General features: G+C 39.4%; 2 protein-coding genes across 2 annotated transcripts in view; both read left to right on the top strand.

Moving 5' to 3' along the window:
* LOC149299986 (cell surface hyaluronidase CEMIP2-like) overlaps window positions 1-3,538 on the top strand; it is a 40,632-nt gene extending 37,094 nt beyond the window's left edge. The window contains exons 20-23 of the mRNA XM_089485491.1: window positions 612-837; window positions 1,431-1,532; window positions 2,348-2,508; window positions 3,487-3,538. Of these exons, the coding sequence (XP_089341617.1) occupies window positions 612-837; window positions 1,431-1,532; window positions 2,348-2,508; window positions 3,487-3,538 (541 nt within the window). The remainder of the gene's footprint in view (window positions 1-611; window positions 838-1,430; window positions 1,533-2,347; window positions 2,509-3,486) is intronic.
* A 3,849-nt stretch (window positions 3,539-7,387) lies between these two features.
* The window catches only part of LOC149299985 (cell migration-inducing and hyaluronan-binding protein-like), a 33,296-nt gene continuing 19,978 nt past the window's right edge, over window positions 7,388-20,705 (top strand). The window contains exons 1-11 of the mRNA XM_089485490.1: window positions 7,388-7,443; window positions 7,658-7,764; window positions 9,073-9,213; window positions 9,988-10,126; window positions 10,325-10,561; window positions 11,205-11,384; window positions 11,955-12,025; window positions 14,280-14,375; window positions 15,502-15,623; window positions 16,903-17,044; window positions 18,687-18,878. Coding sequence (XP_089341616.1) covers window positions 7,388-7,443; window positions 7,658-7,764; window positions 9,073-9,213; window positions 9,988-10,126; window positions 10,325-10,561; window positions 11,205-11,384; window positions 11,955-12,025; window positions 14,280-14,375; window positions 15,502-15,623; window positions 16,903-17,044; window positions 18,687-18,878 — 1,483 coding nt within the window. The remainder of the gene's footprint in view (window positions 7,444-7,657; window positions 7,765-9,072; window positions 9,214-9,987; window positions 10,127-10,324; window positions 10,562-11,204; window positions 11,385-11,954; window positions 12,026-14,279; window positions 14,376-15,501; window positions 15,624-16,902; window positions 17,045-18,686; window positions 18,879-20,705) is intronic.

Raw genomic sequence — 20,705 nt, 5'->3', positions numbered from 1 at the left:
TCCAGTTTCCCCTCTGCACGCAATATGTTGCTAGAACATGTTATCCTCTGAAGCAGCTCCCTGGAGGGCAAATGTGATGCGGAATCCCTAGACACTCCCAGACATGAAGGTCACAATACTTGGTAAATGTCGCACCTGCAGCACTTTGTCAGTATAATGGATAATAGCCTGTCAGCTGGGATCCGGTCTTGATAACAATTCTAGCGTAACCTATTGCACACCCTGGCTGCTGAATATGCGCATTGGTGATTGTCACCAATGCCTGCCATTCACCGTATGATGGTAACAGTAAATGCCTATGGGATGTGAGTCAACTCTAGCGGGAGATGGCCTCTGCTTTGGTATAATTCAAGGATTCCTTATCTCTAAAAGTAACCAGTCTGTCAATCTCAGAAACCGGAGCACTGGTAGCCATACCGCCTATAGCTGTAAGCTACCCATTGGAAAATCCTGATATTGACCGTTTTACTTAAATTGTTCTTTACTTTGCATGCCAGAAAGTCTGAAGGGGACTCTGGGTTATGGGTCACAGCAAGTTTACACGTAAAGGAATGCCGCTCATTCTGTACACAGTGTGATGTGTATGATTCTTGTCTCCTTTGTCCCAATAGATACCTCTTCCTTCACCTACAAGCGCATTCCAATCGCAAAGGACATAGTTACTGTTCACAACATGGCTGTGAGAGAATCAAGATCACGGCTGAATTCTATCCAGAGGATCTCAATGAATGTATCCCTAACCCTTACACGGAGAGGGACAGTGAAGAAAACCCATCCCACCGGCTCTTTGTGTCTCATCGGGTTGCCATGCCATGCAGTCAGTGTGGGGCTCCACAGGTAAAAATCCTTTTAAGAAGCTGAAATGTATGTGTTCAGACGTTTAGGACATATCACAACCTATGTCACATTTTAGACACCTAGTAGTCACTCATAGGTTGGTGAATAGCTTTCCCTAATGTTTGGTTTAGTTATGTTATTTCAGTTTTTAAGAAATATATATCTCAACAAAATGTACTAGTAACAAGTCTACTGAATTTTATTCTGTTAGCGTATTGTAGCTTTTATATTCTGTATAAGCGACACACTGATTAAATACTTGCTAGCAATATTTGTGTGCAATTGAGGCCATTTTTGTTTTTATTGATTGATTTAAATATACCACTCTGCTCCAGAACCGCTTCAATATTTCTTCATAAATATAGTTTTATGCTCTTTCTAAATTATGCCAATCTAGATATATATAATGGTATTATTGTACTTTTGAATGTTTAAGGGGAAATATCTCTTTGGGTTGCCATACCTTGCTCACCAGTTCTGCCCTCACAGGGCAATACACCTCAAAGGGTTAAATACCCCTCTAAACTAATCATTTGGTAACTGCTGCATATTGGTCATTTCATGATGTTGTTCTTTCTGGTATTTCCTTTCAGATAGCTATAACCAGTAACCCATCAATCAAATACACCAGGATACAGGTGCAGTCCCTCCGCAGGGCTGATACTTTAAATGGGCTGCAGTCTGCTTTTATTAAGGTAATGCCTGCTCCTAGACCTGGACCATACCACCGCACTCTACGCAACATCTTTTTTGGCACACTAGGGGCAAAGAGACTTTGCACTTTTCCTGTTCTCAGCTGAGGATCATGGGATTTGTCATCCAGTTAAAAAAATAATGCCATATCTAGCATGCCATTTCCAATTAGGTTTGTACTTTAACCATAACACTTACAAAAATGAAAAGGGGTTATATCAATCTGGGAATCCGCAACTAATTCACATTTTAATATTCTATTAATATTTATTGTGCTATATAGTGCCATCATATTCCGTAGTGCTGTACAATGGGTAGACAGGACATAACAAGTAGTACATAACATAAGAATGAGATTTACAGAAACAAAAGATGAGGAGGGCCCTGCTCAAACGATCTTACAATTTATCCAGCGTGCTAAGAATGTGCTTATCATTTCCTCCTTCTAATAAACTGGGTATATATATATAAAACGTAAATGTTTGTTAATTGTTTTGTTTTTCTCTGTATTAATGCACATTAAAGCTGTTTGTTAGTTTACGTTATCTGCTGTGTATCCCACTGTTGTTTATTTAAGACACGTCTGCAATCCCTGATTCAAAGCAGAAGACTCCATCACAGATAAACAAGAAGTCCCTGGTCTGTGTCCCAGACATTAAAGCTAATTGACATATTTAATTAGCTAACACAAGCAACAAATACTGTTATTTATTTACCAAAATTTACCTGGATTATTCTATTTTTATTATTATAAACTATAGAGAAACAAGAATAAAGCTATATATATATTCTGTCTTCTTGACTCTGTCTGTTGCAGGTTGATGAAGAAATAATCCTTTTTAAGAGAAGAGGTCTTTTCTTCTTGGTGCTAGATGCCTGCTCAGGGGCAATAGTAAGCAAGAGGCATTTTGACATGGTTAGCGATCCAAGGACTACAAAAGCCCTAATCAGCTACATCCAAACATCAATGAAACAGAGGTACGAAAATAATTATGGCTGGATCAGTGTTTCTAAACTTCTTGCAATGGATTTCTCCGGCTAGATACCCTCAGTGATAGATAGGTAGATAGGTAGAGAGTGTGTATGTATTTATATATGTATGTATATATATATAATAACATACATATAGTATATGTACTTTAAACACTTTTCATAATGGTTGTCTAGGTCCGTGGTTCTGATTTGCTCCAGAGATATCATGGAAGCGCCTGAAATGTCGGTTTTCACAAAACTTGGCTCAGCCAAACCTGTTGCATTTCTCAGAAAAGGTAATTCATTTTCACAGATAATCATTGCTTTAACTTTTAAGTGGCACCATCTACATTCTTTTAGTAATGTTACCCTGTCCCCCATTAAACAAAACTGTATCATTATTGTTTTTAAACATGTCGCATGATTAACTTCCAAATCTGTTCATTAGCAGCCCATAGTGGCCATTGACGAATTCTCTCTGTTACACATGCAACACGTTTTAATGTTCTATCAAAGTAGAAATAAATAAATAAATAAATAAAGGGATTTTTAGCGTATCTGTGGGCCATCATTAGAACGACTCTGGGGTTGTTTCATAATGACTGTGGTGTGTTTTTTCTTTATAGTAAACATTGCTAATAATCCAGTAATACAATACCTGCCCCATATATTCAGGGGGCTCACTAGGCCATGTATCTACAGGGGGGTTCGATTATGAGGTCACTGCTTCACACCGGTTCTATACTCATTGATTACATTGAGTATGAGCTAGATATTCATCCACTTACCTTTATTTTCATACTGAGTGCAAAGTATCTATCTTACATAATATAGCTATATGCGTGCCAAATACATGCATCTGGCATATTCTACAATGTGGCCCCTCAATTTAGTTTGCACAGGGGCCCCGGGCGTTTGGTGCTGTGCCACTATAATATTGGTATCTATTATAGGTAACTTTTACTTTATGTGTTTGCTTTTTAGGAAGTTTTGCTATGGCCGGGTACAAGGGACTTTCCAGTCCATCCTGGATTAAAATAGTTAATAACGGCGCAGAGAAACGAGCTGCATCTATTCACCTTTACCTTCCATTGATGCTTACGGAATACAGATGCCCAGCTCCAAAACTTTAGGAGCCACAAGACTACAAAAGTGTCTTTAATACGTTCGTCTTCACAGCTATCTGTCCCCACAGGCAACAAAAGAACGCCCCTTTTTACTGAGCCATGGAAAAGTATTTATGATAGGCCTTGTCCCAAAGACAGAATATGATCCCATGTTTTTATGCTCTTTTTGTGTATGTTTTGCAGTTAATAAATGTTTTTCCTTTCTGTAAGCCTGATGCATTTGACAATACAAGATCTGGTGAGTTTTCTAGAGCCAAGTCTGTAAAACCTGCACTTGTTTATGGTGGCCAATGAATTGATAAAATGGGGAACATACCGTAGAGTCTTGTGCACATACAGTTGCTTTCTGGGTCAAAATCTTTTCTTGATACGGTATGGTGAGTGAACCTCGTTTCAGAAGAACAGGTAAGAAATCAATACTTAAATTGTTGTGATGTAACCTGCACGCTGAACATGTGAAATATCTACCCCTATCGCCTCCCTTTGTATGGACAATCTCATTTGGATAGCTGTGAGTTCCATCTTTTTGGTGGAAGGTAAGATTGAGCACAATGTTTCAGAGGTCCCTGAGCAGATGCCAGCTTCGTGTAATCATCTTGAAGAAATTGAACACATTGTGTTGGTGTAAAAAGTGTTGAGTGTAAGGTCACGATCCACAAGATTCTGTCTCTGGCTTTGTAAATGGATATGAAGTAACAGAGGAGGAAAAGAACAATCATATGCCCTCTTTTTTATTGGGTTATACCTCAACTAATACTCTTCCATACAAAGAAATGTAGCTATCTGAAGGTGGCAGCAGTAATAGCTGGTAAGATATTATTTGCCCTGTTTAGAACATATGACTCCCCAGGCAGTCACTTTCTCATAAAATATCTTCTCTACCATAGAGTCTTGACAGACACCTATTTTCTTGACCACTTGGTCTCAGAGGTTTCGTGCTTGGCCCCCAGGCTCTTTCCATTTTGAACTGTAGAAGCAAAAACAGCCTGTTTTCCTGCTTTCATATTTTGATTTTTAATGGCTGTCACATTCTTTACCGAGATTATCTCATACTGAGCTGTTTCGTACATGTTCATGCAGATTTTGCCAAATCTAATAACTACTCAGCTTTACATGCACTTGATATCGTGTTTCATCCTGTGGCTCATCTACATATTTGAGGTATTCGCTCATCATGACAGAGATGAACATACCGCGGTGTTGCCGTCCTCACTGGCATCCTGGTGTTGGAAGATTAAATGGCAAGATATCACCTATGGAGTCATGCAGAGAGTGAGGGAGGACATGGGAGGAGGTGACAGGAGGAGTTACTGTATATGATAGACGTGACACTAATTACAGACATAGATGTCTCCAGAGCTTACACTAAACCTGGCGTTAAGCAGTTCTTGCAGTAGATCTGCAAGAGGAGCACAACAGACGGGAACTGGGCTGAACACCATTTAGAGCACTGGAATCTAAGAGAAATGAGGTGCTGACGAGACAAGGAGCACTTGAGATTTAGCAGCTCAGTGAGATAACCTTATCCAGAGCCATGGAACCCAAGCCTGGCATGGGCCAGATAATCCAGATGGGTTGGATATCCATGCAAGTCATCACTCTCCCACTGCTCAGGTATGATGATCATCAGTGGATTCTCTCACTTGTCTGCTCTTTGTATACAAAAAGTAAGAGAGTTGTTTATCTCAATACATTCCTTCTGTTTGCTGGACCCCGCCAGTTCCAGATCTCAGATTCTCGCTTTTAAGCAATGATACAGATGTGAAGAAAGGAAAATTGATGGTTCAGATACGTGTTGTCATTAATGTTTTTAACTTCCACTGAGCTGTTCACCTGAGCAGGATTTGTTTCTTATTTTTGGATGGCAATTGGATTAAGGATTAAAGACACATTCATAACACCTGATGGTTTTAGTGGGTTTAAATCACTTTCTGCAAATTCCAAAACCTGTGCAAAAAATAATAGATTGTTAATCATAGCAATAAATCGTTTTTTACCTATATTTTTAGGTTGATCTTGAACACAACACTCTACAACATTGGCATTCTAATGGAAAATAGATGTGCTCACCCCACGTCACTTTTAGATATATATCAAGATTATGGAATACATTGTTGGACTGCTGTGCAAGCTTCTAGTTAATTGTCCAGGAATTCGGTATTCATTTAGAAACATAATGTTCAGATCTCTCAAAAGACATCGCATAGTATCAGTGGCCTATGGAAAGTGGGAATGCTGCCAAATCATCCAGTCTTACATTAAACAATATATTATATTTCATAAGAGCAGTTCTAAGACAAATCTTTAAATTTGGAGCAATCACCAAGGAAACCAGATGGATGTTCTTGATGGATGTTCTTGCTGACTGCTCAGCTGTAGGGCCACGCACCAGAACTATTCTTTATAAATATAGCCCACTGGAACTGGCAATGCTTCTTGTGTCTTTTGGTGGGCAATCTTTTGTAACCCATCCCTTAATGCACCCATCCATGATCTCTCTCAGTTGTAGGCTTTGATGATCTACAGCAGAGAATCGTAACCCATCAAAATACTACAGGTGGTAGAGGATCATAGGAGTTGTTCACCAAATGCTGAAAAGTCACATGTTCCCTTAGACTGGTCTATGTGCATAGATTACATATATCTGTACAACGATAGGTAGGTCTAACAGAGTTTAATAGGCATTAGACACGGATATATAGTTGACTTGTCTATATACTCTTGAACTGATTTCCGTTTCTCCAAATGTATAAAATAAATGCCCCTTTAAGCATTTTCTTGCCTAAGGGACCAAAATGCAGTGTGCCTCGCCTAACACCTGTCCCTTGGAATGTAAAGCTGATAGAAATCGTTTTTTGTTTTTTTAATCCTAAACATTTTTAGCAACTCTCTAAAATTCTTGTGATTTTGGAGGAGAATCAGTTTGTATCAGTTCATTGTCAGATCTGAACAGCTATTTTTTTCTCCCACCGAAAGGGTTAATTGGCGCATTTGAGGCATTAGCCCATATGAACCTGTCTTTTATATCTATCTTGTATTCCGTGCTCCCATCTGAATCTCTCATGGACCGCAGGCACCAGCTCCCTTGGCTAGGATTTGCAGCTGGAAGCAATTTGACTGCAACGTTCTTGCCAGGAATCCAAATATACATCCAGGGGTTGCTTCTAGGCGTCTTTCCAAGACGAACTGGATAAAACACCCAGTGGGGAATTTCTAGATTCGGTTAGTAAATGCTTCAGCAGGACGCTGGCAATATGCTGTGCAAGCTAACCCGGTGCTATATAGTCTGTGATATGAATCCATTTATATTGGACAGGTAAAAGATTGAGTGATGGATTTAAAATGCAGAGGAAAATATTACTAGGTGACAAAAATCATTTTATTTCACATGGGTTACAGGGTTATTTGGTTAAAAAATAAAGTGAAATATCATGATTGATAACAAAAAAGTCCAAAAATGTAAAGTTAACAAATGGTTTTCCAGTTGAGGGGAAAACAGGTTAAATATGAAAAATCAATAATGTTCTTTACTTAAATAACATATGCAGGCATGTGGGCTACAGGTGGGGTAGCTAAAGGGGGGAAAATGAAGGTTCATCAGATTTTTAACCTGGTTCCAAAATGGGTTTTAGATTATTGCAGCGTATTATGTACATGCCTGGTACAACGTTAAATTGGCTGAAGCTTGGCACCTCCATTCTGCCAGGGTGCGGACACTGACAGCCGTCTGACCTTCTCCATTACCCACGGGCTGTGTAATGGGGGCCCTGAGCGATGCCTTGCTTGGTGCCCGCACATCTGGATACGATGAGTTGTAGGCGGAGGAGTTAGATGAAGTTTGCTTGGCAGCAAACTCTACCTGGCACCTTTTATATGGCTGACATTTTCGTAATCACAGTAAGAAAGCAAATTGGGTGCTTCTCAGGACCACAGAATCCTGACTACAGTTAAATACTGTACATGTGGGATAATTCCAGTACTTGTCACATTTTGATGAATTGATCTATTGTGTTTTGTTTCATTCTCAGGGACCTGGAATTTGCTGGGTACTTCACCAGAGCCATGAACTCAGGCAGTGTGTTGCTTGCCCTGATCGTAACGTTGGGCGCAGTCCTTGTTGCACCTGGCCACACAGGTGAGTGTATAGCCTTCGAGGTTATAATACAGCCCAACTCAGACGGGTGATTTGCCAGTGAGATATTAAATGTTTCATGGACCTGCGGAATCCCTACATGAGTATGCTGGGTGTGGAATAATGGGGCTTGACTTCATTGCATGGGGGTTTTGATCAAAAATATATGCCAAACCCCTGTGTCCACATCAAAATATAATTTAGCAAGCCACACACATGAGCGAACCAGAGCTGGATCTATATCATTATCCAATGTGTTTTTTCGGGCATATTTACTTTGTGTATCGAGCTATTTATACAGAAAAGCTGCCATTTAAAACTTTAGAAGGCATTTATCGTTTCAGCCATTTAAGAAGGCGAGCAGCAATGGGATTTATTCACTTAAGGGCTTGTTGACAGGAGAGTTTACTCTTTCCACTCTTTATTTATGCTGCGGGAAGGGTTAGGCTGGCCCTGTATAATGTATGGTTAAATAAGTAATATTTCTCCAAAGTCTCCGTCCATGCTGGAGAAACCAACCCATAATTAATAGGTAGTTGGGAGAGTTGAAACCACTCTCCCAACTACTCTCCCTTTGGTAAATAAACCACATTGTATTGCTCACCTCTTGGTTCTGAGTATAAAATTATTAACATATCATTAATGAGACCCCCCCCCATCTACAGCAAGCTTTATATGTGATGTTGTGAATGTGGTACAAACCTTCAGAAATGGGTCAGAAATAATTCCTTTTTATTCATTGTTAGATCTCTGTAAATAGAACAATCTCCACTCTTCAAAATTGTCTAAAAATAAATGGTATTTGGAAATTGTTAGTGAGTTTTCCTTCTGTGGAAATTAAATTCCTACCAGTAGGACTGTATTAGGTGCTACATATTTATTGGACTTGGTTACATATCCCTACAATTTATTTTCCTTGGACATATTCATTGCCAGTTTTTTCTCAGTTCAGGACAATGACCAATACATACTTACATTTACTTCATGAAGTGTGTTGCGAAAATACCAAAAGCTGAATTTATGGAAAATGTCCTATTTTTGTTTGGTTTTAATTTCAACTGCATTTCATGGATTTTTAAATATGGACAGTTATGGGTAAATGTATGTTATATATTAAAATCTCTCTTGTCATGCAGAATGCATTCTTTAGATTTTTTTCTAATTAAAGGTTCTCAGTTTTGAGGGATACTTTCCTTCCCCAGTTGGAATTAAAGGTTCTCTATGCCTACTATTGATTGATAAATCAGAAGTTGACATAATCGTTCAGGAGACATCTAAAAGAAGTCACTGACTTCACATTTTTCATATTAGGATTTTGCCCTCGTGAAGACCCACAGCTAGAGCCTTGGAATCCTGGGCACAATGAAGCCAACCGTGTGACCATTGATGGAAGCAGAAAGCTCCTTCTCACATCCTCTGCTACAGTATATTCCATGCACATCACCAATGGAGGTGAGACAGATCATTAAGTCAATGCTTTATAAATGGGAAAAACATTCTGAAAACCCAAATGGTTCCCTTGAAAAACTACTAGTTTCTCAATTTGATAAACATGGCCATTCACTTGTGACTGCATCCATATGTGCGGCTATAGCTTTAAGTGCTTCAAAATGTTTGCCGGCTCTTAATTTTAAACATTTCCATAATTACCAGATAGTAATAATTGTATTTTTTTCTGTTAACTATTGTGTATATGTATTGCAATTGAGTGTATATTTAAATGTTCTGTATCATCGTATATGAAGTAAACAACAATTAAAAGTAACCTTTCCAGCTATTCAATGTTTACTGGGAAAGTATTTTTTCATTGTCTAGGAATGTTCAAATAAATCAGAAGAGAAAAAAAATAAGTTTTACAGAAAAGCTTTATGGAAATGGAACTAATATTTTCCCCAAAGGCTTATTACAATACATTTTAATCTTTTTTTTTTTTTTTTTAAATAATGTAAATACAAAATGTTACATTTTAATTAGTTACTACTTGCTGAAAAGCTATTTATTTTAACATCCAGTCCCAACTTTGGGGCAACCAGTAGGCCCTCTTGTAACAAGGAGAACCATGTGACCCCTATTAGACTGAATACAATTAAACATAGATAAAATTCTTTACTCCATCAATAAATCAGGGATAGAAGAGTAATTGTGCAAAAGATCTGATCCTGCTTGATAATCCATGGTCAAGATGTAGTTAGTCTTGTTGTAACCAGAGTCAATTTTCTATTACAGCTAAACTGGTCATCCAACCCAGTAATAAACCCATCACTCTTCGCACAAGACATATTCTAATAGAGAATGGGGGCGAGCTGCACATTGGGAGTGAAGACTGTCTGTTTAGAGGAAATCTTACTATCGTCCTGTATGGAAGGTAAATGACATAACAGAATCATCAAATGGAAACATGGAATCACGGCCTGCATTTTATTTTAGAATGAATGGATCTAAGGAGAATTGTGAAATGTCAACCTTTATATTCTTATGCAATCCAATCAATTCAATAAAGCGAGATGCTTGTGATATCCACCCATTGTCCCAAGATGTTAATTGTGTGCCCTGCTCTCTGTAGGTCAGATGATGCTGAACAACCTCATGATTATTTTGGCCATAAATATATTGGGGTTGGAAAAGGAGGAACCCTTGAGATTCATGGAGAAAAGAAGATGTCCTGGACGTTTCTCAACAAAACCCTTCACCCCGGTGGCATGAGTGAGGGTGGGTACTTCTTCGAAAAGAGCTGGGGACATCGTGGCATCATTGTCCATGCTATTGACCCAAAGACCGGAGAGGTGATTCATTCAGATAGGTAAGTCTGTGATAGTGGGGTGTCCTATTAAATTGCTTATTGCTGTTCATGTTTTTCGGTTTACATGAAAAATATAACATATATATATATATATATATATATATATATATATATATATAACATATATATATATATAACATATATATGTATGTGTGTATTTTAGTAGAAAACATGGTACCTTTTGAGTGTCAGAAGTGTGAGGAAAAAATCGGCTGTTTGGGCGGCAAAAGGGGGACATAGACAATATTAGGCAGGTGGTCATAATGTTATGGTTGACCGGTGTATGTATGTTTACTGTATAAATGTATGTTAAATTAGAAAATAGTGCCCATATGGTATCCGCAATCCATTTGGCAGGCAAACATTATCTTCTAGCTGTTTCTATAAAACTGTCAAACTATTTCTCATGAAAGCAATAGCAGATTTTCAAATCTGTCATCAGATGTTATGTTTGTGTGCCTGTTGTGTAACAAAATGAATTTGGGGGGTTTCTGTATTGCACATCTTATGCGGGGTACATGTAATGCTGGTATCTTTTTCTTTTATAGATATGAAATCTAACGTGTGGCACTGAATGTGACTATTGTGGCAAGCATGTTGCAAAATTATCATGTATAAAGCATTTGTATTATTCCTCCCTCAGGTTTGATACATACAAATCCAAAGATGAGAGCACCCGTCTGTCTCAATACCTAAGGTCGGTCCCAGATGGCACTATCTTATCAGTGGCTGTGAATGACGAGGGATCACGATATCTGGACGATTCAGCACGGAAAGCAATGACCAGGCTGGGCAGTAAACATTTCTTGCATCTTGGCTTCCGGTATGTATTTTCCCACCTGTATGTACCTTTTACTAATGCCATCATTTTTATCAGTGGGATTTAAAAGCCTGCTCGCTTGTTCTATTTAGCTTGGCCTTTTCATACCTGATTTAACCCCCCACCAGCAGAAAATCCTGAGTGGGTATGGCTGCCATAGTAGCTGCTTTTTGTAGCTTTTAGTACCATACATGTAGCTTCAAGTCCAATGATCCCAGTGCTTTGTAACCTTCCCACCGTAATGATTCTGACCCCCCCTGGCATTAGATTTAGATTGCAGCAAAAAGCTCTCAGCACATGACATTTTGTGGGGTTTCCACATTTTTATGGAGTTGCGGACACCTGACTATTAAAGTCTGTGGTGCCCTGAGAACTACTAACGCTTCCTGGCAGCAAATAAGATTCGCTGCATGTGAGTGACACTTGTAAAGATGTGTACATCACGGTGCGGAAAACAAGGCTGTCTTTCTGTTGGTGTTACAAATGCTGCCTCAGTCCTCAAAGCTATAAAGCCTCAGTATGCTAAAGATCTCATTCCTGGTTATAAAGAATATGTTGTACTGTTGGTTCCAGCCACCCTTGGAGTTTTATCTCAGTGAAAGGAGACCCATCCAGCTCTGTGGAAGACCACGTGGAATACCAAGGTACAGCACAGTCATTTTGAGTGAAAATAAGTCTAAATATGTGATCCAATGTCCTAAAGAGAATCTTATGCTCATTCAGTTAGTTTATTTAAAATGCACGAAAACCTAAAAGTTATTTATATTTGCTCTTATCATGCATAGTCTATCTATCCGTCCCTCCATTCAGTGACAAATTTACCCAGGGCACCACGACCTAACCCAGGGCACCACAACCAGCTGCCACTTCATGCCACTGCCCTTACTGCCAGGCGTTGGGATACAATGTCGTATCCTGGTTCTCCATCTTTTAAGAACATGCAGCATCCGGCAGAAATGAAGTATGGAGGCTGTGCCAATGTTAGTGAGCAGTTGAACATGCTACAGGGGGCCCTTTTGCCCCTGGGGCCAGAATATGGCACTTTTTTTAAAAGAAATTCAATGCTAAAATGCCCAAAATGTAGTATTTTCAATGTTGCCCAGTCTTGTACATCTCAGTGCTAATAAATATTGTGTTTTTGCAGGTTTTAAACAAAAGCTATAATTGCCTTAAAATAAATAATATAATCTGTGGGGTAAACACAGATTATATTATTTATAGGGGAATCAGAGTTGAATATGATAAAAATGACACTGTTTAGGGTATGTAAAACATTTGGTCCTGTGAAACAGATGATATAAGAAAATTGCTTACAATATCATAGATAAACCATGAGATATGCCTTGTGTTTATGTGGCCCCGAGCAATCTAATCACAAAAGAGCCATTGATCAAAAATGTAATTGATTTAACTCAATCCATCATCTGAAAGCAAAAGTGTTGACAACTGTGGGAAACCACGATTATTGAACGTGAATTTGTTTAACGTGGTATTTTTAGGGCTATTTACTCTTTGTTCCAAAGGTTATCCAAGCAGGTTTACATTGACACTATATATAATATTTTTAATTTATAAACATATAAAAAGTAAATAAAATCAAGTTGTTAAAAGTCATTTTGTGAAGCTACTTTTAAACATGTGCAGAAAGAGCATAAAACATGATTCTGAAAGAGTATACCTTGGGAAATGGTGTTTATATGCATATTAGAAACCTCCCTAATGTGTAGATCCTAGGGCTAGAAATTTTCCCAGTAGGGTATAGTTAGTCCTCTTATCTCTGCCCCATAAAGTTACTGATTATTGTTGGTTGGTTCAGGTAGCCTTTGTAAAGAAGGCTGAGGAGAAGAGAGAGAATTTGATCAGATAACGCTGGCTCTGCCACAGAATGCCACCGATTTCAGTTTCCATGGGGTGAATTTGTAAACGAAATATCCAGTGATGTATCCTGGCTGACTAGGCCTTGGGCGGCAGCTCTAGAGGGCCTACAGTTCCCCTCATACATGACCAGGGGGCAGATCACCCTCTCGGGCAATCAAGCCCCCCTGGTGTCCAGATGCAGAATCTGCCGGTCTCTCTGACCGGCCTATGTACTCCAAGGAGGCTCCGATAGACTACCATAGACTATGACAAGGCACGCCAGCATGTGAAGCCATATCCCGGCGCTCTGTTTCCTGAAGGCGCACAGCGTCTTTTATTGTGCTTAAGAGGCTGACCATGGAGGGGGGGCTGGGGCCTGGGGGCTATGCCCTAGGTCGGGCCCAAGGCGGCTACAAAGGAGTCTGCACTGGCAAAATCTACAGACAGTTTAAATATATGAATTTAGTTATACTGAAAGCTGTTATGACAGCAGCAGTTCCCATCTTTTTTTTTTTAGCTCACAACCTGACAAGCCATGGCACCTCTACCTGGTGATGGTCATTTGCAACTCTGGATGTTGCATAATTGAAACGGCAAAGAAAATCACCAAAAGAGCAATAGAATGTACCTGTCTGCCGGCCTCAGTTTATCTTAAAGGGATCTTTTTTAAAAAAAAAAATTGCCCAGCGGTTTCAAATAAAATAGATTGGGTTTGAAGAACATGCACAATTTCTGTAATCTAGTACAACACCCATCACTGTTAATCAAAAGAAGTACTGGGCATGATGGGAGGTGCAATCTGACATCTGTTTGGTGGATTTTTATTGCCAGTCCTGGCACTGATTTATTCCAGCGATCTGTACATAGCTCTTTCTACATAAATAGTCTTAATTGCACAGCACAGATAAATGTTGCTTTTAGTCTGGATTTACGTCGGGGCATTTTCCTTCGTTTTCCCCGTGGGATTGGTAGGGGTTTTGCAGTTACCTGCTGCAGCTGATATATTTAAATGGTTTCCTGAGCTATTTATATGTTTAACAGGAAGCAGAGGGTCCGCAGCGGCTAAAGTACACAAACTTTTCCAAGCTGAGAATGGTGAACAATTCAACGTCTCTTCAACCAGTGAATGGGTCCAGGGTAAGTCTTAAAGGCATATGTTCAAATACACGGTTATATCCCCCACCCCAGCAAAAACATCTCCCCCTGCAAGCGCATGCACACATTATTTAGCACATGCATTTTCTAATTATTATTTATTATTCTAATTCATTTTTATACATTTTTGTTCCGTTGATTTAGACGACTCTGAAATCAACACGTGTTTAGAATGTTCCTATGTTTGTCTATTTCATACCCAATTAGTTCATTACATATTTATTTTTTTGTGAAAGCCGCCATATTTTGAACACACGGTTCATTTATTCAGGAACCGGCGGCTATTCCGAGCAGTCATGCGCTTCACTCTGTAGAGGCTGCAGTTGTATGTTTGAGCTTCTAGTTGTCCGGGACAGAACTTTCTTTTACTTTCTTATTTAATTTGCTGATCTTGGCCATTTGTGGTCTCTGGTTTTGGCCTTGGCTGGAACACTACAGCAATGTACTGTCCTGACCATAACGTTTACCGTATTACTGCTACCATGTATTCCTTAAAATGCCACTTGTTACTTTCGATAATAGAACAATGCATCCTCTGTCTCCTCCATGGGTCCGATTCCTTTCTCTTATCTCTACCGCTGTAAAAAAAAAAGACTGAGCCCTAGATGGTATAATTATAGTGCTGACATTACCGTAAGCAGTCTACTCAGCCTCATATAAGAAGCACTTAGTAGAGGTTTGGCCAGGAAGAATCTAGATATTCTGCCAAAGATAAACTTGAAAGTGAAGACCGTGCTATGGGACACAGTAAATGTATAAGAGACGTACTCCTGCGATGTAGTACTATGATGAAATAAACGTATGTGCATAGGGGTGTGTGTGCCCTATCCAGCCTAGCCTTTAAAATTAGTTGAACTACCTGGTGCACCCTTAGGATCTGTATGCCCTTTTCACGTATGTGTGTTTTCTTATACCCAGTAGTTGGAAGTAGGAGTGTTTCCTTAAATACTTCTTGGTCGTAGCTTCAAGATTATCATTATATGTCACCAGAAAGTTTTGTTGTTCATCCGCTTCAATAAGTATATATGATTCGTGTACATTTATGCTTTTCTAAATTAAAGGGCTGGCTTTTCCTTTATGTGACGCGCCCGGTACTTTTTAATTGCAGATGTGGAGTGGACTGAATGGTTAGACAAGTATGAAAAAGCAAGACCCAGAGACTGGGAGAAGTTGTCTGAGCTGAGGGCAGCGAATCCTGGCACGGTGTGCACAAATCCTATTGATATCCAGGTATTTCATGCTTCTAATTTGCATTTCATTTGTCTATAAGACTACATGTATCATGACAGACAGCTCCACTGTACAAAAAGCCACCAGAGATAGAGTGTTAAGCCCTTATGGAATGACAAGGTATCTGTGTCATTATCAACAGTGTACTGCAGACCGCTATGGTTGGGAGAGTATCTTCAGATGTCTCTAGGTAGCAAATTCAGCTACTTGCCATCAAAGCAGCTCACATGAGGCCAGACAAGAGGATTTGGAGATCCTGTTTGGTCTAACAACAGGGAAGCCCAAATCACAGATTATTTAATACGTTATTAAACAAAAGCCACATTGTAAAAGGGTGAAAGCACAGAACATTTAACGCTGGTGTTCCCACAAATGCTATGCCGTGACTCACGGATCAAAGATACTGGAGAATTAAGAGATAAAAATAGGTAAATATACACAGGAATCCTGCACTCCGGGTGGTGAGTGGTAGGAGAGATATGACTGGGTGAATCATAGTATAATAAAGCCATTATTATCTGAACCGATAAGCCATTAGCACAACTGTGTCCAACCAGCTATCATCTCTTCACCCAACTCAAATATTGTGTTAGTTCATCACTCAATAAATGTGTCTAGGAAATGTTATTAAAAAGGAACGGTGGCTTTCTCTAACATTCAAGGACACGTAATTTGTTACTACTTGTATTTTCATTGGGCCATAGGTGGTTTTCAGCAGCTAAGTTAATAAAAAAAAAAACAGATCTAAGTTGCCTGGACATGGCCATAGCATGTCTCGCCACCTAGAAAAGTAAACCAAAATGCTGGGAGACCTCCGCCAGCTGTGTTGATGGCCTCACCTATGCAATTTACAGCACAAATTAACACAAGGCTTTAATTTTGCACATAAATAAGTCTTTGGCATGATAACAAACTACTTGCGCGTGTCTGAAAATAAACAGTTACAAAGGTTATTTGTAGCAGATGTCATTAGTGCCCCCTTAGAAGAACCCATATGTACAGTGGGCTGTGTTACAAGCCCCCAACACTCCAGGTGCTGAGGAGTACGCCTGCCATGATGCTCTAAAATTACTTCAAGAAATTATCTGTACCTAAATGGTTGATCCATTCTCATTATACAGAGAGAGATGTGATATGGAAAGCCCCCATAAATAGCTTTAATTGTATGCAACTTCACTGACCAAAAAAGAAAAATAGTCAGGACTGAAATAGCCTAGAACCATAGGTATCTTATATCTCTGGATAATGACTAAAAATCAATTTCTTTTCATGTGTACAGGTAACAACAGTCGACGGAACCAGTATACCCATACAAGTCACGTACAAGGGCGGTCATGATTATAGGTTTGAGTGTCAGCAGAACAATCAGGTCCATTCTCCGTGCCCTGACTACAAGGTCCGATTCCTATGCGGAAAGACGGGTACGTTTGCACTGCTTTGATGACATCATCCTTATGTTATATGTTAAACTTAAAGTAAATTACCGATTTAAGGTTAATGTACTATCCATAATATATTTACAGAAGCATAGATTTTAAAGTAAGTTTGCAGACTCACTGACTTCCTTGTGCGTTATGAAAGCTGGATCTTTGCAAGCTTCTCCTGCCAAAAGAGCTATGTTGGCTCTGTATAATGCATAAATTAATGAGATTTCTTAAAGGTCACCTAACTGATGGAACTGCATATTATGCAAGGCCAGCTCCAACCCGCTAGAGGAGAAACATGCCAGGGCTGTCCTCTCATAATGCATTGTGAAGTCCATCAAAACTTTTCTTCGCCTGCAAACCTTTGCTTTAGTGAATGAACAAAACTGTGTTATTTATGTAATAGGAACGTGTTTCATTGCTCACCTAATAAATTGGAGAAAGATGGGTTCTTTTTGCAGATGTGTGGTGAGAAGTCAAAGTGCATTATATTACCTGGCTCAACATGGAGAGCATGTGCCATTTACATCTAAAAATTGTATTGGGGGGGAAAAAAACACCCTACATAAAACATAAAAGAACAAATAAAAATATATATAAATCAGTCATATGTGCCATCTAACTGGATTTGGAGGACAGCTTTTAGTTTTTTGTTTTTAAAGTGAGCTAACCCTAAAGCCTCCATAAGTTGGTGAGGTTAGGCTAAGTATTATTATCTGCTACTTTTTGTTGTAATGAATGCCACATGAAACAGATATGTTGGTGTCCTGCTGTTCCTGTCGCTATACCCGGGAATTATCTGCGCTTGACCCGGGGTCTCGAAGCGAAGCCCTGCTTCCCTGAGTCTCAGAGTCAGTTTCTTCTTTCTCTGGTCAGGGAAGCCACATGTAGCCATGTCCCGTGCCCTGCCCGTGTTCTGTCTGGGTCCATTTGTATGGGGAAAATCCAGATCCTGAGTAGATTGTGTAACCCCCATGATTTTATTTCACGGTCGGGTTCAGTGTGGCTTCTGATCGTTTACTGTAGATATTATAGTATAATGTATTGTATGTTACTACTGGGAAACTGTCAAACATAGAAAGACTCTGGCTTTTCCAGACATATCATTATGTAAGAACAGGGTGGGGTGAGTCTTCCTATAGAACATGCCCTGTGCCGCTGACCAGAATCGCAGAGCCAAGTGTAGTCTTACAATCTATTTTTGGAAAACATTCCTATGCACTTTTTTGGACCAGTTGATCGCTACCACATGTTTAAAAAAATGCTATTTTTCTTTCTCAAAATGAATTTGTTACGGATATCATTTATACCACAGAGTCTGGAGGTAGTGGTATTCTTTAAAGTGATCATATGGTTCCCTGTAAGACAAAGACCTGTGGCTTCTCTTGTTGCAGCATTAAGCTATGATTGAGCCACCTTGATATGGGAATTATATTTTTCACAGTGTCCATAAGCTTCTTGGTTTTACCCTTAAGAATCATGGGGCCAGAATTGTAATACTAACTGAAATATGATAAGTGGCAATGTATGGAAGAAACGGGAGATCGATGGGAGCTGTTCACTCCAGCCCATTGTGCAATGTTTTTAATTTAGAACACGTGATACACAATTCAAAGTGTTGCACTTTCTTTTGTTTTAGTGAAGCCAAGACTGACAGTGACTATAGATACCAACGTGAACAGTACAGTTTTGAATTTGGCGGACAACGCTCAGTCTTGGAGACCTGGGGACGTTATTATTGTAGCCAGTACGGATTATTCTATGTATCAGGCGGAAGAGTTCCGGATAATCCCATGTAGAACCTGTTCTCCCAACCAGGTCAAAGTGGAAGGTAAGAGCGGTGACTGTATTGTCCACACCAAAGCATCCCGTATTGGGCTATTAACTGTGTAACTAGGCACAAACACTGCCTGCCAACCAGGATTAGATTAATTGCAAGAATCTTTCGTAATTATTCAACGCGGGGAGATGTAATTTGTAGACAGAGCCCATTGGCACATAAAATTGTATGCAATCTAACACACATAGTGATTTGAATGCTATCATGTAATACTGGTATTTAAAGGTAACCAGGATAAATAATTGTGATCATACTGTCCCTTTAAAATATTATCGTGCACCCTCTCTCGTTTTCTGTTCTGCTGCCTAAACCTGTCCCTGGCAATTGCAGAAACTCTAAATTCAGTTGACTTGGCTGTAAGATTTCCTGTAAAGATGAGAAGACCAGATAAAGAAAGGAACATTCTTGTGCATGTAAACATTAACTAAGTCACCTTTATCTTTGGTATGAAAATGCCGCAGGGGGTATTGGCCTACATGTAACATCAGGATAATTGTATCCACCCGATGCGACTGCGGTCGCATAGCCAAAGGAAAACTTGGACATTTCTCAAAGTAAATAAAGTCGGTCAAGAAAGGTTCAGCCAGAGGGACAGAGAGATTAGGTGTACAAGGGGTCAGGCAACAAAACTGTGTTTCTGTATAAAACATTAACAACATAATTATTATTATTATTATTATTTATTTTTTTCTCCTTCTGGGTAAACTCCCTGTAAGGACAGACGGTGGTGATATGTATTAACTCAGTATTTTACTGAAGCTGAAATGATTAAAGCATCATTTACCCACTTCCGTGCATACGTAGTTTCTCAGGGACCTTGGGTTGCGCAATTTCAAGTTCAGAATGGCTCCAGTAGGGTTGACCAACAGCTTTTTTTACCCAGTGATGCTTAAAGAAAATGCATACTGTAGGGCTGCACCAAAATCTATACTGCCCGGCACGATGTAACTTAAAAAATAACCATTTTGGTCACCCTTCTTTCCCAATACTTTGGTCTTTGAGAACTTGATTTAGCGAATAGTGCATAATGCCCCAGCAGTATTGAATGGGTTAAAACTGTTATAAAATATTTTTTAATCATACATTATATGCCCCTGGGGTACTTGCTACCTCTTCACCTGAGTTACTATTAGATCCGCCTGCAGCTCATTCCTTTTGTAGTGTGTAACATGGCCCTGGGACAGTCAGATGGCTTTGCAGGCTGTGGGAGGGTGGCTTAGCAGTGCTTTTTAATGCATTAAATGGCCCCTGGGCTCCAGAGGTGGTTAAGATGTGTAGATTGTTTTGTTGTTTCCTGTGAATCTCTATATCTATCTTCCAGTTTGTTCTTTTCTGTAAATTCACTGATTTATACCACATTTATGACATGTACTAACAGATTGTCCTCACATCTGATAAGATGTCAGAAAGCCACTCTCTTCTCAAACCATCAAAGCAACTCTAGAGGGGCATTTTATTGCATTGGGGGAAAGAAGCTATTTTACCAGGAAGAATAAATTCTTCTGGTACACGAATCCCATCATCGATGCAATGTCCAGTTCTCCAGCTTTTTCTGAACCCTTGCTTCTATGACGTTAAATAAGCTGCTGAGCATTATGGAAGCTGTAGTCCAAAATAAGTGATGCCAAATTACCAGTTGTCAGAATTACCTCTTGTTCCATTATACTATTATTTATAGGGATCTATTGTTTGTGTATCTTTTGCTTGATTATTTGACTGGCACATGGTATTTTCCTGGTGGTTTTGTGGTTCTTGCGAGGACCTTGACTGAGGTAGTGATACATGTTGCTGAGCCTTGCTTTTACCCACATCAACAAA

The sequence above is a fragment of the Sceloporus occidentalis genome, unplaced genomic scaffold, assembly GCF_023333645.1.
Source record: "Sceloporus occidentalis isolate IW3139 unplaced genomic scaffold, rSceOcc1.0.p SCAF_26, whole genome shotgun sequence".
Lineage (NCBI taxonomy): Eukaryota > Metazoa > Chordata > Lepidosauria > Squamata > Phrynosomatidae > Sceloporus > Sceloporus occidentalis.
Note: the sequence above shows the minus strand (reverse complement) of the source record. Positions and strands in the feature narration are given on the sequence as shown.